We start from the raw sequence: 17,329 nt of genomic DNA, 5'->3' as shown, positions 1-17,329 counted from the left end.
TGTTGGCTTGTCACGGGTTGAGTAGTGAGTAAAAGGAATCTTTATCAAGTAGGACCCAAGGTCAGCACGCTTCTAGACCACACGCTTTACCCACTAGAACGTCTGGTCTTGGCCTCTAAGACTGCTCCCCCACAGAGAGAATGACGGATGACAGACAGCTAGACGGATGACAGACAGATGACTAATAGATATTAATTGATAAGGGGGTGGAGGGGAGGGTGGTCAGAGAGGACACAAGTGATAAAAAGCTGAGGCCGTACGACTTCACAGCTGAGTCTGGGTAGAGGGCGAGGGGGTACTTCGTCCTCTTCTTGTTCTAGGCTCCATGTAAGCAGTTATTTTCGCACGGGAAGTTAAAACCACAACAAAAATTACCTGTTTCATTTTCCATTTCTAGGTGCTTTTCTATCTGCTGGATAGCAGCCAGCTCTAACGCTGAAATAATCCTTTGGGGTGTTGAGCTGAGGGGATGCTGCCGGATGTGCCCATTTCCATCTCGGGCCCCTCTGCTGCCGCCGCTCGCCACTCGCCACTCGGGAGGACAAAATGGCTTTCCTGATTTGGCTTGGGCAGGACCCGCCGACATGCGGGGTCCGCCCACACCCAAACGCACCCCAACTTTCTTCTTAGGTTTCAGTTGCCCCGACCCAACCCCACTGGCTTCGAAGGCAGCACACCCAACCTAACTGGGTTTCTGGACATTTTGGGGGGCGCCTTCGGCTTATTTTTTAACGAGGAGGACGTAGGTAGGTGCAAACCCGTGGCGGTCCACGACCAGAGCCGTTTCCTTGTTCCCAAAGAGGGTCACTCCCAAGTCGCTCTCCCGGTGACCTCTCCACGTGCAGCCCGGAGGCCACCGCACGCCTTCGCCTGCCTGCGCCCGTCTCTCTGCTCCGACAGCCGCCGGGCGCGCGGGGCCGGGCCGGAGGACTAGGAGCGCGGTGGGAGCGGGCGCGGGGCGGGGACGCGGGGCGGAGGGGGAAGCGCGCCGGGCCCCGCGGAGAGCGCGCAGGGCTGGGAGGGGAGGAGCTGGGGACGCTGGGAGCGAGGCCGAGGGAGAGTGGGGGGCCGCGGGGAGGAAGGGGCGCGGGGCGGGGCCGCGGGCGCCGGGGGCGGAGTCGCCGGGCGCGGGGAGCAGCCAGGCCGGCGGCCCGCTGGGGACCAGGCGGCCTGCCCACGCGCTCCGGCGGCCCCGCGGCAGCTGCAGGGCGCGCGGAGCTCGGACCGCCGGAGCCGGGGCCGGAGCGGGGCCGGAGCGGGGGTGCGCGCTCGGCCCATGCTGGCGTCCGCCGAGCCGGGATGAGGGCGCCCGCGCTGCTGCCGCCCGCGCTGCTGACCTGCTGCGGATGGCTGCTCGCCCCCGTGAGTGCGTCCGCGGCCCCCGCGCTCCCGCAGCCCACGCGCGTCCTCCCTCCGCGGACTGGGGCGCGGCTCCCGCCCGCGGCGCTCCCCTCCTGCGTCCGGGCGCGGGGCACGGGGGCGGCCCAGGATCCTCGCTCGTCGGGGTCCGGGTCCGGATCGGGGGTCCGGGGTCCGGGTCGGGGGTCCGGGTCGGGAACGGGGTGGTCGGAGGAGCCCCGGGACCCTCCCCCGCGGGCCAGACGAGGGCTCGGGCGGGGAAGGGGCGGCTGTCGGTCCCGTCCGCGTGGTCCTCGGTTTGCTGGAAGCGGGACTGGGTCAAGGAGGCGCTGTTTTGGCCGCTGCTTCCCGGGGGCGTGAGACTGGGCGCGCGGGGCGGTCACGTCGTCGCCCCGAGCGAGGCCATGTCCCCCCGAGGGAGACGGGAGTTGGCCTTGTCACGGGCGCCGCTGCGTCCCTTCCTGGGTCTCGTCGCTGCTTTGTGTTTGTTTCGTGTTTCGGCCAAGTTCCCTTCCGACGCGCGCCGCTTCCTCCGTCGCGGCTCCTTGCGGGGCGCGGGGGGCGCGGGGGGCGCGGGGCGGCCGAGCACCGGGTGGTTCGCGACCGCGCGACCCGCTTCTCCCGCTCCCGAGAGCGCTGCCTTGTGTCCGGAAGGAACGGTCAGCCCGGTTCTTGCTCTCCTCCCGCGCCGAGGCCGGCCTTGCGCGTCCGTCCGTCCGTGTGTCCGTCTTGCCTCGGGATCGCGGGGCTGGAGCCGCGGCCGTGAAGCCCCGGACGCAGCTGTGCGGGGACGTTGTGTCGCGTCTCGTTGTTGAGGGCGTGGGAACCGACGAAAGTCCCTCGTCTGGGCTGAAGGCCCCCGGGTCTGTCTGCGGAGGAACGGGGCTTAGGGAGACCCTGTTAGGGGCGCCGGGGGGCCAGTGGCTGGGCGGCTGCCTTCGGCTCGGGTCACGGTCTCAGGGTCCGGGGATCTGCTTCCTCCGCTCCCTCTGCCTGCCGCTCTGCCCGCTTGTCCTCTCTGTCTCTCTCTGTGTCAAGTAAATAAATAAAATCTTTCTTTAAAAAAGAAGAAGACCCTTGTTAGTCATTAATGCTTTGAAAGAGCTGGTCGTCACAAGTACCAGGGTTATTCCTGCTAACGCAGCTTTGATCCCTGAGGTGCCCCAAAGTCAGTCGTTGCTCCCTAAGGTGCCCCAAAGTCAGTCGTTGCTCTGCATGTTCAAGAATGTCAGGAACCACAGCGTCTTTTTATACCTTGACAAACATTTTGTAAAGTGAACAAAATTTTCCCAATTCTAAAATTTAAAGACCATGGACTTGTTCATACAGGAGAAGTACAGTCTGTCCGAAACTAGGAGGTTCTACAGTGGGTGCTTGTCCAGTAGTAATGGGGCGGGGGAGGACACTTTGTATCTTTTTAAAAGTGAGGGTAATTGTGGCAAAAGTATCAGCATTTACTTCTTTTAATTCTGTTTAGAAACGTTATATCTGGTGAGGGTCCCAAGTCCAGCGTTTGGATAGTAGGGTCAGTGAATGCAGGTGGCCGTCACCTACCCAGAGTACGACAGCCTCCCAGGAAAAGTAAGATTTTCTTCAGACAGAGCAGGGCTGTGCGGCTTCAGCCTGCAGTACGAATACTTGGAATGGGGAGAAATAAGGAAGAGAGAATGTTGGATTTTCATAAAAGCTGAGACTCTTTTCTTCCAAGACTGGAACCTGCGGCTCTGTCTGTTGCCGGCGCTCACGGGCGGTATCACTGCCCCCCACCCCTGTTCCACAGCTTTAGTTCCCACGGCAGGTCGCCCTGGGAAATCCCCCACCTCCTGGTCAGGCGGCATAACTCTCTTCCCACTCTTCCTCTCCCTACTTCCCCTCTAATCTTTTTGAAAATCTTCTTCACACCAAACTCTAAAGTTTCAGAAGCGACCTCGGGCTCTGCAAACAAGGTTATCCTATTAGAGGTCTGTCCAGCAAGTGCAGAGCCTGTCCTTAGATGAGGCGGGCTGGCGTCTGGGCTAGCGTGTGGTCGTTAAGAATAGTCTTAAGAGTACACATTTATGTACTGTAATTAAATCAAGGGCTATGAATGGAGGATTCAAATACTGAAAGATCATTGGATTAAAAAACTCTATTGCTGCCAAATTAGTACAAACAAAATACAATGTTAGTAAGTTGTTCATGTTAGTTATGTTAAGTTGTTGTTAACTTGTTTACGTTAGTTATGTTAGTAAGTTGTTTTCTACTCAGAAAAAAATTCTGTTAGGTTTATATTTGTGTTATAAGTCTTTTACAAAGTAATTTTTTAATAATGATGTCAGAAATATGAAGGTGATTGCTTTTAAGTGAGTGTTATTTGGGGAACAGTTTAGAACCATGAGCAGTTTGTTTTGTTTTGTGGAAGTGTTGTTTGACTTTCCTCTTATGGTGAAATTTTTAGTTACTTTCGTTTTTTTAAACCTTGACCAGGTGAACAGTGTTCACCCAGAATGTCGATTTCATCTGGAAATACAGGAGGAAGAGACAAAATGCACAGAGCTTCTAAGGACTCAAACAGGAAAATACAAAGGTAAGATAGCCGCTTGGTGAGTACAGGGGCTCAGCTGGGAAACCGGGCAGGCTGACAGCTCCCCTCACTCTGAAAATTGATGTTTAAAGTCACCTGCATCTTCCAAAAAAAAAAAAGGTCTGTTTCCACTGCTGGGGGCCAGGGAATCCTTCCCATAATAAACTTTTTTAAAGTTGTTTTTATTAATATAGAATGTATTATTAGCCCCAGGGGTACAGGCGTGTGAATCGTCAGAGTTACACATCTTACAGCGCACACTCCCCACTGTCCATCCCCAGCCGCCCTCTCCCTCCCCAAGCCTTAACCCTTACCAGTAACAGTACCCGTGGTTTGACATAAGAGCGAATTACTAAAATAATTTCATGAGCATTGTTATGCTTTGCAAAAGCAACTCCATTATCCATGAAATGAGTATTTTTATCTGATTTCTCGCATTTAAAAATTTTAGTCACATCCCAGATGATTTTAGTCCAGTTAGGAATGTGGAAACACCAGAAATCAAACAGGGAAATGAGACTTTTGTTTTCCTGAAGACAGACCTATTGTGAATACAGCAGATTTGCTCACTTTACCTTCTCCAGGTCAAACCGCACACACTGGGACTGTTTGTACTCTGGCCAGGCACATTCACAGTCTGTAAATTCAGAAGGTTCTGAGATAGCACCCACATTCTGAATCAAAGACTACGTGTTAAAACAGGCTGGTGTCCTGCAGGGGGACTTGAGACCAGAAGTTACGCACATGGGCTTTGTTCTAGACCAGTGCTGCCTAGAAGAAATTGTAGGTGAACCACATAGATAATTTTTAATATTCTAGTTACCCCATTAAAATGTGAAAAAAGAGGAGATTCATTTTAATATAATTTATCCAAAAATATACAACCCATTATTATTTCAACTTATAATCAATATAAAATATTGATAAGAACCTTTGAATTTGCGTCCACCCTGCGCAAAGCCATGAGCTGACCAATTAGCCAGCTCTGAGGATAGATGAGACACAGGTCCTCTCAGCCAGCGCCTCAAGACAAAGCTATCATCGTGGCCACTGAGGTCTGTTCCCTTCAGTGAACATTAAGATATTTAGGAAAAATCAATGCAGACAGGAGCCAGAATTTAGAGTCCTCTGATGAGCGTCTGGTGAGCCCAGGCCCAGCAGCACCATCCATGAGACCTCCAGCTCAGAGACAGGTGGGCCAGCGCACTGTCTGCTGCGTTCTCAGTAGGTGATGCTCGGCCATCCGAAGACGCCTGGGGAGTGAGAACCCTACCCCTCACGCCATCACTGTGTGGTCCGGGCACTGGTGTGCTCGGAGGCTGCCCACAGTGGCATTCACTCACGGGTACTAACTGTCCTCCTGGAGCCGCGGTGAACAGAACCATGTCTTTGCGGGGTTCATCTTCCAGGGTTCACGGGGCTCTGTGGGGCCGAACGCTGCCATTTCCTGCTGCCTTCTTTAGGCCATACTTCCCAGGCCCTCTGCCACAAGCCATGGGCACACACAGACTGTCCCAAATGGGGAAGGGAGGAACAGGGCTGCCCACACTGCTGGCATGGGGCCATCATGAAATTGCAGACCAAGCTGTACTCAGCTTTATTCCTGTCGACAGGTCCTTACAGACGGCACACCTGTCCCTAGCCTGCACCTGGGTGACAGCTCCCCTTCGCTCGCCGCCCTCACAGCTGATGCTTTAGGGAAAAGCTCTGAGAATACTTCATGCTTCTTTCTTGTCGCTCTTTATTTCCCACATTCATCAAGAACATTTTGTTAACAAATTGAACACTGGCACTATTTCAGCGGGCAACAAGAAACACTTAACATTTAAAAAATAGCATACGGCTCACGACTTTCCCTCTGCGGAATCTCCTCATGGTAGGCCTGGGGTTGGCTGGCTAGTGGACAGAGCAGCGTGGAGGGCATCTGTAGGTCTGTGTCTGTGGCTTGCCCGACGGGTGCTGTGTGATGAGAAATGGCACTAGTTCAGGGAAGCTAAGTTTTCTGCCGTTATGAAACCGGCCACATTCAGGGGCTTTTAAATGTATAGGAAAGATTCTTCATTACTGGTTCTCTCACATAGATGGAGTGTGGCATTTTTCATTCAAAGCAATGTCCTTTTGGTTTTACTCTGTTCCGAAGACACAGGTCTCACCCCTAGTACCTGACCAGCCCTTCATGAGGATAAGGTGTTGGCCCAGGGCGAGCTGATGGCCTTGTGGCTGGGCAGAGCCGACGCGTGGGGCTGTGGGGATGCTGGGGGCGACTGGCAGCTACTCCATGCAAGCCTCGGTTGTTACTGTGAGGAAATGCAGGTGCCAAATTGCCCAGCTTCCTATTTTCAGAAAATATCAGAAATGTAGACTTTACCTAAAATATTCCAGTTTATTAGAAGTTTGCAACTAGTTCTTTAAAAAAAAAGTTCTGCAGGAGACAGGCAGACCTCCTGTGGGGCAGGCAGACATTCCCCGGGAGCTGTCGGGTTGCTCTCTCCGGGATGTCTGGGCCCCTCAGGCCTCTCCCCACCATCGGACGCACCTCTGGGGGGTCCGGACAGCCTAAATGCTCAGCAAGGTCTCCTTCGCAGGCACCTCCTGCCTGGGTTCAGAGTGGCTCAGGGGTGATCTGTACGAGATCCACATCAGACAGTGGGATGGCGACATCTAAGGGCAGAGTCTCTGAAAATCTCTCGTTCGCCATGACCTCAGCTGGAGCAGAAAGAACATGGTAGTTTTGGATGAAGGTTGTAAACGGTCTTCCTTGTTTGGAGCGGTCCAGAAAGACGCCGCTCAGTTTCCTTGCAGTGACAAGCATCTGTCTTGGACGTTTTCTTTTATGGAAGGCTCTTACTATTAATATTAGCTCTAGAGCAGAAACACCTGCGTGTGACTCAATTTACCTTCAGGCTTGCAGGAAGAGCCTGCTACAGGCCACCTGCCCTTCAGGAGAAGAGCGGCCATGGGACTGTGTCCTGGGCCTGGCCTCCCTTCGGTTTTCTGTGAAGGAGGACAACTTGTGTTCTAAAGTCCTTTTTTTCTGTTTGCTCGTTGAAATATGCATGGCTCAAATGCCAGAGATATAAATAGGAATAAGTTACCAGAATAAAGATACTGTGGATGAGGGAAACCAGAAGCAGAAAGTGAAGGCTTTCTGACCGGTGAGAAGAGGGTGTACATTGGCTTCATGGAATTAAAGTGAGAAGGTCTGTAGTGTCTGCTTTTAAATCCTATAGGATTAAGAAGTTGGTGTGAAAACAGAAACAAGGAAAAACTAGCTTTCATTTTAGTGAGGTCACGCGGATAAATGTGATAGGAGCTCTTTTTCCTGGGCGCAGGGTCTAAAGCACATGCAAACACAGGAATCCAGACAGAAGACAATTTCAGTTCTAAACCCTTTTAAAGAATTCACTATATAAGAAAAGCTTAGGAGCTATTTAGAGCTTTGTTGTTTAATATTGACTCACCGATAAGACTAACGTAATCCTCCTAATAGATGTATGAGGTGCTCTGAGGCCACCAGTGCCTAAAACTAGAGTGAAAATCCAGCCCTGTTCCCCGGCGGTGGCCTGTGCTGACCTGTGGCGGGCCCGGAATGAGTCAGCCACTCGGGCTTTGCCCAGTTTTCCTGCCTGCGCAGAGTGGAGAGGAACTTTTGTGTGACTTTGTGTTTTTATACCTACATCTGGAGGGCCTGTGGCCTGGGCCTGGGGGCCTAGTCCCCCACATAGGTGGGACCCATGTTTTCTCGACAGCCGCACACCTGGAACTGTCCCGTTCAGGTGCACGGCTGAAGGGTGGCGAATGTTAGCTTAGGACCAGGGCCATGGGAGGGGCTAGACTTTAGAACTTCCTTTTCTTTGGCTTTGATCTACTTGTCAACAGTGGTGAGGGTTGAGGGGTTTGGAGTCTCCTACTTGCAAGCTGGCAGGTTAGCAAAGAGGCCTGCCAAAGGCTGGGGACTCTGGACCCCAGGCAGACGTGGTTGCCCCATGGCACTCAGGCAGCTTGGGAGCCACATTCGCATGGCTCCCTTCTCCCGAGTCCCCCGGGAGCGATGCAGGACAGCCATGTGACGCAGTGCCCACAGCAGCCTGTGTCACAGCTGAGGAGCCCTCAGTGTTCCAAGGAGGCTGCTGGCACTCCTGCCCAGCCTTTGCTCCAGAAAAAGATGCTATCTCATCTCCGTGCTCCGTCCAGACGGAAGCACTCTCTCCGTCCAGCAGCCCCTGTGACAGGTGTCCCCAGATAGTCTGAAACAAAGCGGGTGCGCCGGGGACAAGTGTCTCCAGCTCCGGGACAGTGGCTGCTCGGCGGGGCTGAGTCCCTGCAGATTCTCCGCAGCACGTCTCTGTGACCGCAGCTCGCTGTCCTGTGCCGTGCTGGCCCTGCGCCACGCTGTCCTCAAGGGGGAGACGACATTTTGTTCCAGTCACAGCCTGAGTATTACGCAGTGCTTGGCATTTAAAAAGATGTTGAAGAAGGTTTTGCTGAACACATTAATGAGAATCTTCACATTAAAAACTAAGTGAGGTACCCCTGGGGCAAACAATACATTATATGTAAATTAAAAAACTAAGTGAACATGCACCTGGAAAAAACCCGTTCAGAAACACATCTAATGACAGCTTTTCCCACCGCAGACGTGCAGTTCCCCTCCCTGGAGGCAGCCCCCCTCCCAACGGTGAGGCACAGGGGAGATGCACATGGCCCCTCCACTCTCTCCTCCTGCTGATGGAAGTGTCATACCCTGTGTCCTTACGCCCGTCTGTACTTTGGGTTCCTTTTTTGGTTTTGACTTCAGCAGTGTACTTGCTGACGGTTCTTTGCTGGTGTAATTACCCTGCTAAGAGCTGTGTAGTATCTCGTTAGTCTGTCCCAGACTCCTGGCCTCTTAGGGTAGCTTACGAGCCACGCTCCAGTGACCGCGTTTGTTCCTGTGAGTAAAACATTCCGCCGGCATTGACGGTGGGCTTCAAGCCACTGATTCTGAAATCGTATGACCAAGAGTCATGGTTCTCACAGCTTTATTTCTGGTTCGTGTCCCATAGCATAGAAGCGATTACGTCCCATTTTACACCCAGTCCTTCTCCACACCGTTTCATCACAAAGGGAACGAGACCGTTTCATGAATGGGTTCCCTGCCAGAAAATCAAGGGGGAGGATGTCACCTCTTCTTGGATGCCTGCCCGTTGGGGTGCCTGTTTCTGCCGAGGGGCCCAGGGAGAGCCCTGCCGTCACGTGCACCCTGGGCTCGGAGATGGTCCTCCCTGCAGAGTGTGCGTCCTCGAAGAACCCGCCCCGTGTTGGTGACTTGCTAGTCCCGGTCCTCAGCAGACACACAGGTCAGGGCGCACACAGAGCACCCACCGTCGTCTGTCCACATGGGTCTGAAGGGAGCCGCTCGGGATGTCAGCGGGCAGCCCAGTGAAGAAGAAGGCAGCGGCCTTTCTGAGGTCGGGATGATGCCAAAGCCTGTTTCTTCCCTTTCACTCTCCCTCTGATGTAAGTTGACCCTTGTTCTGATCCAGACTTCTCTGTGGGCCGATAAGTTCAAGAGCCTGATCTGTTTTCCCTCTTAGTACTGGGTCTTTTCTTTTCTTTTCTTTTTTTTAAACTAGATTTCTCCTAATTCTAAACTCCTTAAAATCAGCTAGTAGCCTTAGAGAGTTAAATAACCAATAATTATTTATCGAGTTTTCTGAAAATAATGACTTAAAATTTACTTTTTAGAGGAAATGAATCTCACTGAAATAAATTCTAACCTGAATTAAATTTTGTGTTCAGACTCCACTCAGGAATCATAAACCAGAAACCCATTTCTAGCAGATAGGGCTTCCGTACACCGAGCAGCACGTGATCACTGATCCTGCTTGGAAGGAGAAAGCTATAACCTGATGCCCATTAAATCACAGGAGGGAACTCCGAGTGGACTCCCGCTGCCCTGGTTGGACCACGTTGGCTTCTGCGTCCTTCCTTCTAAGACCAGCAGAGTCTCGGCCCAGCGGCCGGCCGACCGTCCCCGCTGCTTCTGCCTCTTTGCCTTGTGGCCCCCCTGAGCTCAGATTTCCTCCTCCTCCCGATTCCCGCAGCAGCAGGGGCGAGTTCTGCAGCTTTTCCGGTCAGTGGAAGTTGGGTTTCTCCCCCGATGAGCCCTGGCAGCCTGGCTTCTAAGTCCACCGACGTTTGGGATCTCCTGTGCGGAGTTTGTCCAGCCTTTCATCTCCGGAGCCCACCCCACCCCACCACCCCCGCCGGTGTGGGAGCGCTTGCGAGGCAGACAGAGCCCCCGTCTCTTCCTGGGCCCCTCGGCCACCGGGACCCACAACCACGAGCACAGGGCTGGTCTCCTGCGTGGAGGACGGGTTCCGCTCCCACACGACCTCCTCGCCTTCATGCTGGCTTTCGATCTCGCCTGTTTTTGCTTATCCGCGCAGGTTGCCGTCCTTCCTGACCAGGACTTGGAGATAGGAGCTGTTCTGTTGCAAGGCTTTCTAGAGTTTTCTGACTCAGGCTGCAGTGCAGGGACTGCCTCGGAATGCTCCACGGCCAGGGCCTCTGGTTCTGAGTGTTTGTTTGTGGCGCGGACTGAGTGAGAATGAGGCTGTCCTCTCCCCACGCACCTGCAGATTCTGTCTGTCGTCAGCTGCCGCAGCGTGTTTTTATTCAGTGCCTCCCAGGACGGAAGGCGTGAAGAGAGGTTGGTCAGGGCGTGGTCCTCCCCACGTGATTCCATGGGGAATCACGTCCCCAGTGGCAATGCTGTGGGTGAGCAGGGATGGCAGGGCTTGGAGTCGAGAGACAGTAGGATTTCTGAGGGGGAACCCGAGAGTGAACTCACAGTAACATCAGTTTACTTGCAACCAAAACCATGACAGGAAGATGCCTGAGGACTGAGGCTATCTTTCCTCAGAGTAAAGGCAGACACAGGATGGACAGGAAAATGACCCAGAGTAATGGGTGCTTTTTGCTCGAGCTAACCGGCGATAACTATGGTCATTCGCCGTAAGCTTCTTACGCGCAGCGGTCCTGCTCCGTGACCTTGGTCCTGGTTTCCGTTGGGCCTCCTGTGTCCTGGGCTCAGCCCCGGGATGGAGTCCCACCCAGCCGAGCCCCGCGGTCTCCCTTCCCACTCATGTGGCCTTCGTGTGGCTTCGGTCATGGCAGCGAACGCAGGCCGCGTTCACGTTCGGCGTGGGGTCTCACCTCAGGGCTCCTCCGCGTCTGGGCACATAAGCATGTGCTGGAGGGACCTTTCCCGTCAGGCACAGACTGCCGACCTCACTCGGTGCCGAGGGCAGAGGGAAGGCGCCCGGCGTGCTGTGCCCCGAGACGTGGTGCGGGGCCCCGTCTTGGGACAAGACAGGGAGATGCGCACCGAGCCCTTGGCAGGGGAGCCGAGTCTTACTCGGGAAAGCGATCGTCAGCCGCCCTGTCGAGACGCATCGAAGTGCAGAAACCCAAGAGCGTTCTGAGCACGGCCTCCAGGCTGCGGCAGACAGAGCCCGGGTGCCCGGTCCCACTCGGATGCTCTTTTTACAAAGTGACGTGTGGCATCTTAGAGGGAAGATGCTTTAGAAAAGACCTTCTCTCCTCTTTCAAGTCTGCTTCAAAGGGAAGGGAAGTTCCTTGACGCTCCACCCTCTGTGAGCCGGGACCGAGCCTCTCCTCCCCTGCGTCTGTCATTAACTGTCAGTGCGTCCGGCCTGAGCCACCTCTTTGGATGAGGGGTTCCGAGGGCCCACTCCAGCCCTCGTGGACCAGTGTCTCCTGTCTTCCGGCCGGCAGCCGTGGTTTCGAGGTCTCAGGACAGGACCATCTTTCATTCCAGGTGCCTCTGGCCTGAGTTTTGTCATCCCAGCCCTAGTGGGGCGGAGTCCGTTCTCGAATTCTGGGTGTGTAAGCGCGGACCCGCCGCACCAGCCATGGTTTCTCCGCGGGTGGAGACCTCGTGGTAGGGATGACAGGTGGCCGGCACAGCGGCCGACATCTGCACCCTGCCCCCGGGGCGTCGGGCTGGCTGTGGCCGCAGTCCAGCAGCCGGAAGAGGCAGCGGGAGCGGGCGGGTCTGTGAGTTCGCGCAGCTCTGCCCTTCCCTGCGGCCGGAGGAGAGGCCTGGTTGCGAGGACAGCGGGGGTGAGGCCTGGCGGCGTAGCGCCTAGGGACAAGGGCAACATGTTTGTCCTACTGTCCCCCAGCACTTCCGCTCTGTCCTGTGAGACCCTGGGCTCCGTGCGCTGGGGCACGAAAAGATCCTCGCAAGACTGTCTCCTGGCTCCAAAACACACACAGGGATTCAGAGGAGAGAGTGTTTTTCCGGGGGCCGGAGCTTGGAGAGGCCGGCTTTGGACATGCAGCAAGGGGGAGACGCGTGTGTCAGGGGCGCCGTAGCCTGGGGTGGGGGGCTGGGAACAGGGAAGGGAGAGCAGAGTCGCCCCACAGCCTGGACTGCTGAGAGGGAGGGGCCGAGGGAGGGCTCTGAGCCGTGGGGTGTGGGGTTCGAGCCACGCTTAGGACAGCTCAAGAGGCAGATGCTTCTGAGAGGAACAACGATGGTGGCCCCGGGAACGGAGAAGCCTCTGGGAACATCCGGGTGGGAGATGCTGATGTCGGCTCCGGAGTGCGAGGAGAAGAGCCGTTTGCACGGACCGGGGCAACCCGCTGCCCACGGCAGAGTGCTGGTGACCAAGCAGGTCCCCACGGCTGGGTAGAGGGGCCAAACTGCCCTGGAGAGACGCCGGAAAGGCAGGAGGCCTAGGGCGGGGTGGAGGAAGAGGCACCTGGGTGGGAGCCCCGAACGCATGTGGAAGCAGAAGGGAAGAATGGGCAGGAGGAGGCGAGCCCAGGGGCAGACCTACAGGTAGAGGCGGGCGGGGAGGGCAGAATGAGGAGGGAGAGGGCTTTATGCACGGGACCCACAGGAGGCTGCCTTCCTGGCTGGATGGGGGCTGAAGGCCTCACCAGAACCGGGGCCCACGGCACTGACTAGTGGACACCACGGGCCCTGGGTGACTTGCACACCTGTCCTCTGGTCCTGCAGACCTTGCTCAGGGCCGTGCCTCCCACCCAGCCCAGGAGGGGGCCCCCACAGGGGCCGGCCATAGAGCAGCTAGAGACCCTGTCGGCGTGGGGCCATGGGGCCTAGTGTTCCTGTGCCTGGGTGGGTCCTTGCACACGTGGTCACCCCCCGCCGGGCGTCTGCGTGTACAAATGTGATTTGTCTCACTCATCCTAACACCATAGGTCTAGGTCCTGGAGTGATCCCAAGTCACCCAAGTCCTGACCGTGGAAGATTATCCTGGGGTTACACGGCAGGATTCCCGGAGCTTCAAGTCTCTGCGTATCTGCCTGTGCCTCTCTGGCCCGTGCGGACGTTCCCGCGGCCTCACGTTGTCACAGACGTTGGAAGGAAGGCTTTTGAAACTCTGAACGTGGAAGGAAAGAGAGGAAAGAGGGACACCTAGGTGGCTCCATCAGTGACCGTCCAACTGGGTTTCCACTTGGGTGGTGATCTCGGGGTCGTGAGATCCGGCCGCACGTCTAGCTCTGTGCTCAGCAGGAGTCTGCTTGGGATTCTCTCTCTCTTTCCCCCACGCTGCCCCTCCCCCGGCCCATGTGTCCCCCCCAACCCAAAATTACAGAAATAAAATCTTTAGAAAAAAAGAGGAAATAGAGGCTATTTACGAAAGGTCACGGCAGCAAACGTCGTAGTGAGGGAAGGGCGTCAGCGTGCTGTACATGATTTATCACGCTCCGGCGTTCCTAACAGACGCCGTTTTAGGGCCTACGTAAGCTGCCCGAGGCTGGCCAGGCCCGGCGGCCTGAGGAGGGGAGTGGGCGCTGCTCCCGCCACGGGGGGACTGGCAGCCCGTCCCTGAGCAGCGGGGCCCGCACAGAGTCCCCCTCGCAGGCACCGGGTTGGCTCAGGCCCAACTTGGAAGACGGTCCGTGTTCAGGATTTATTGGACTCGATGTTTCTTTTTAAATATATAGGTTCAAACTGGACCTCTTCTTTGAAAAATCCTTTTGTTCATTTCACAGCCTTGGTTAATTCTGGACTTGGAGTGTTGGTTTGGTGTGAGCTCAAGTCCCAGAGTAGGACTCCCTCCGACGGAATCCACCTGCGCTGCCAACCCCAGAACACAGCTCTCTTGCCCCAGACACAGACTTTCGAAGGGTCCATCCTCACAGGGCAGTCCTGCGGCCACGGCCCAGCAGACGGCATGTGCAGAGCTGAGCTGTAGTTCCCGTCCCGGCTCCCGAGGGGCAGAACTGCTCACAGCACCTGATTGGGCAGAATATGGGCGTCCCCTGGCATTGTGTGTGAAATACCCCTTGGACACCCTAAGCGTCTTCCGCAGACCCGGTGTGCCCCTGCCCGGGGGCCCCGCAGGCGCCCTGAGAGAGTGGCATGGCCCCAACCGCGGTCAAGGCCTCCTTGGTGGTTTCTCTCAGGGACCAAGGCTTGACCTGTCCTGTGGCCCGTGTGCAAGTCAGGAACGCGGAAGAGCCAGCCCCAGGTGGGCAGGGGTCAGCTTGCCTGGGGCTTCGGGTCCAAACAAACAGCTGGATTCACAGACAAAGCTCTTGTAAAAAGGGTTTTTTCCAGCTCAGTTGGTGAGCCGCCCTGAGCTTCTAGTTCTTTCCTTTGGTAACAGGCACGGAGGGGGGCTGGAAATGGGAAACATCATTGGCTTTGATGACCAAAAAGAAGATAATTCATTTTTTAAAAGACCATTAAATTAGAACTTTGGAGCTCAGAGGACCCATGGCCAAGCCCTGGGTGATTGTAGAGCTGTGCCTTGTCGGGGTCCCTCTGGTTCTCAGTTCAGTGGGAGCGACGGAGCACGGCCCAGGCCTTCTGGCGGCCCGCAGCGTGTGAGCACCTGCTCGGTGCCGCTCCTGTCTCGCTCCTCTTCGGTTCGTCCTTCTCCCGCAGGAACACTGGGTGCCAAGCGGGGGTCCCTGTCTTCAAGGAATAAAAATGACTGAGCCGGAAGCAGTTCCCATCAGGGCACCGGCCAAGACCTCATCCCTCTCTCTGACTTAGTGCTTGCCCTCCGCCCTGGAGCCGCCGCAGAGCAGGGGTGCACGGGGATGGGGGCCGTGACTGGAGGCAGAGAAGTGCCTCTTCCTGTCCGACCGTCCAGAGAAGCGGAGTGGAGGTCGTGGCCAGGAGCACCTACAGGAGACCAGTCGTGCCTTCAAGGAGGCCGGCTCTGAGCCTCCCGAGCCCCAGAGGCGGTGTGGGCAGCCCCCGCCCGAGCCGCTGGGGCAGGCCCCTGCCCACCCTGTCCTCCTCCACGGGCTGCAGGCCGCCAGGCTGGCGTGAGTCCCCCTGGAGTAAGACAAGTGGGACAGCAGATCTGGGAGGCTTGGGACGTGTTTCCGAGGGTCTCACGACCTGAGACAATCTGGCAGCTTCGAGGCACGACCTCCCATCCACAGAGCAGAGGTTTTCAGTGGAGCTGTGACTTTCTTCCTGACCCCGGCACCCAACTGTCTTTTGGACTGACCGTCCCCGACCCTGTGGGTCCTCGAACTTCCCACTTCCCTTTCTCCCTGGCCGAGCCCTGGTACTTATCTGAAGGGACTGAAATGGCAAAGCGACCGACAGAGAGGGACACTGCTTGTTGCTCCTCCCGATTCAAAGACGTCCAAAGACCCCAGACCAAAGCACAGCCACAGGGACGGCTGCGCCGCTGAGCACCCCCCTCACCTGCCACGGGCTTGAGCCCGGAGCGCAGCCCCACAGCGGCCCCCTGTGGAGCCCCAGCGTGGTCAGAGGCTGAGCCCTCCTGCCGGCCCTTCAGGGGACCCCAGGCACCGCAGGTAAGTCGCCTCGAGGCTGTGCGGGCCAGGGCTTGGGGAGACACGCAGGCCACGGAATCGGGCTCTCGGGCAGCCTCGTCCTCTGAGATGCGCCCCGTGGCCTTCGGCGTTCTGGGACGTGAATGAGAAGCCCACAGAGCCGAGCGTGTGCGCGGCCCGGAGGACGCAGTGTTTCCGTCCACTCGACGGCGATCAGCGTCCACACTGTGACGCCACCTGCTTCTCCTTTAATGGTCACATCTGCGGGCCCGGCTGGGCTCAGCTCCTAGGGTCCTGGGGGCAGAGGAGAGCGTCAGGGGAGGGTCCCGGAGCCCCAGTCTGTGCCGAGCGGCCCGGTGCCATGGCAGCCTTGGGAGAGCGTGAAGTGCCTGTCACAGGGTCACTGTGTCTGCGTTCTCAGCGTTTCCTGGTCCGCGGCTGACGGGACCACCCGCTTCTCCTCCTAACCGGGAGAAGCTGCAGGTTAGGAAGGGCAGGCGCAGGCTCGTGGGCAGAGCCAGCTGGGGGGGTTGCTGGTCTTTCTCGAGCATGGTTTAAAAGAAATGAGAAGTAAGTTAGGTCTCGTTGTCTATGATGAGGGTCCTTGGACGCAGCGGCTTGTTCGCACCGGGGACTGAGGAAGCCGCTGAGCCAAGCAGGTCCCAGTTGGAGGCCTCCACGCGTTCTCCTCCTGCCACTAAACGGCAGTTACTTCCCAGCGTCTCCCGCCCACCCGCTCCCGTCCCCTCGTTCAGGCCGCCTGCACGACAGAGACGGGCAGCGGTGGGGAGGGCAGGCGCGCGGGATCTCCTCTCCCAGCGGGGTCTGTCTCAGTGCAGTCAGCCGTGTCTGGCGTCCTCACTCGCACCGACGTGGCGGATCTGAGTTTCACGTGGGGCTCGTGGAAGCCAGTACAAGGGCATCTGGCAGACATCCCTTCACACCCAAGCAATGGAAATTCCTCTTGCGCGGCTGTCTGCCTGGCTTTCTTCGGGATCCTGGCCGCCGTCGTCCTGCGGGAGCTGCCCGTGGACAGGCACTGACCTCCCACAAAGCCTGGCGGAGAGGTCCTCACTTGCGGGCTGGGAGGAAGAAAGGAGCCCTTGTGGGCAGCCATCCTGCACACTCAGGTCGCTCTGGGCTGGACCTCTGAGCACTGTCTCAGCCTCCCTGCCGTGTCTGATTCTGGAGGACGCTTTGCCACTTGGGACTTTAAACTCAGAGGAAGCTTTTGAATGGAGAGAGTAATCGGTAGTGTTTGCTCATTGAAGTGGGGGGGACACCCGGCCAAATACTGCCCAGCCCCACACCTCCGTGCCAGAAGCAGTGTTCCGTCAGCCCATTCCACACACTCGGCGGGAGCCAGGAGATCTGGTGTGAGGCACCCGGCACGGCTCTCCCCGCCTCTCCTCCGCAGGCAGTGTTGCTCCTGCTGAGTTCCCTCCCTCCTTGTCACGGCTCACTGCTTCCCCGTGCACGCTAGGGAGACACGGCTCTGTCACTTGACGCATGTGGGAACCACGAAATCCATCCCTCAGAGCCAGGCCCCCGGGTTCCCTGAGCTGTCGCTCTGACCTGGTGTTTGTAGGGACTGAATTTCTC

The 17,329-nt window shown here is 56.8% G+C and overlaps 1 protein-coding gene across 2 annotated transcripts in view; it reads left to right on the top strand.

Annotated features, from left to right (window-relative positions):
* Positions 1-1,299: 1,299 nt before the first annotated feature.
* Positions 1,300-17,329, top strand: part of VIPR2 (vasoactive intestinal peptide receptor 2) — a 54,436-nt gene continuing 38,406 nt past the window's right edge. For both annotated transcript variants that reach the window (XM_044244667.1, XM_044244666.1), the window contains exons 1-2: positions 1,300-1,362; positions 3,826-3,925. In XM_044244667.1, coding sequence (XP_044100602.1) covers positions 1,300-1,362; positions 3,826-3,925 — 163 coding nt within the window. The remainder of the gene's footprint in view (positions 1,363-3,825; positions 3,926-17,329) is intronic.

Source organism: Neovison vison, chromosome 4 (genome assembly GCF_020171115.1).
Source record: "Neovison vison isolate M4711 chromosome 4, ASM_NN_V1, whole genome shotgun sequence".
Taxonomy (NCBI): Eukaryota; Metazoa; Chordata; class Mammalia; order Carnivora; family Mustelidae; genus Neogale; species Neogale vison.
The sequence above is the reverse complement of the archived record's forward strand: the minus strand, read 5'-3'. Positions and strand labels throughout refer to the sequence as shown.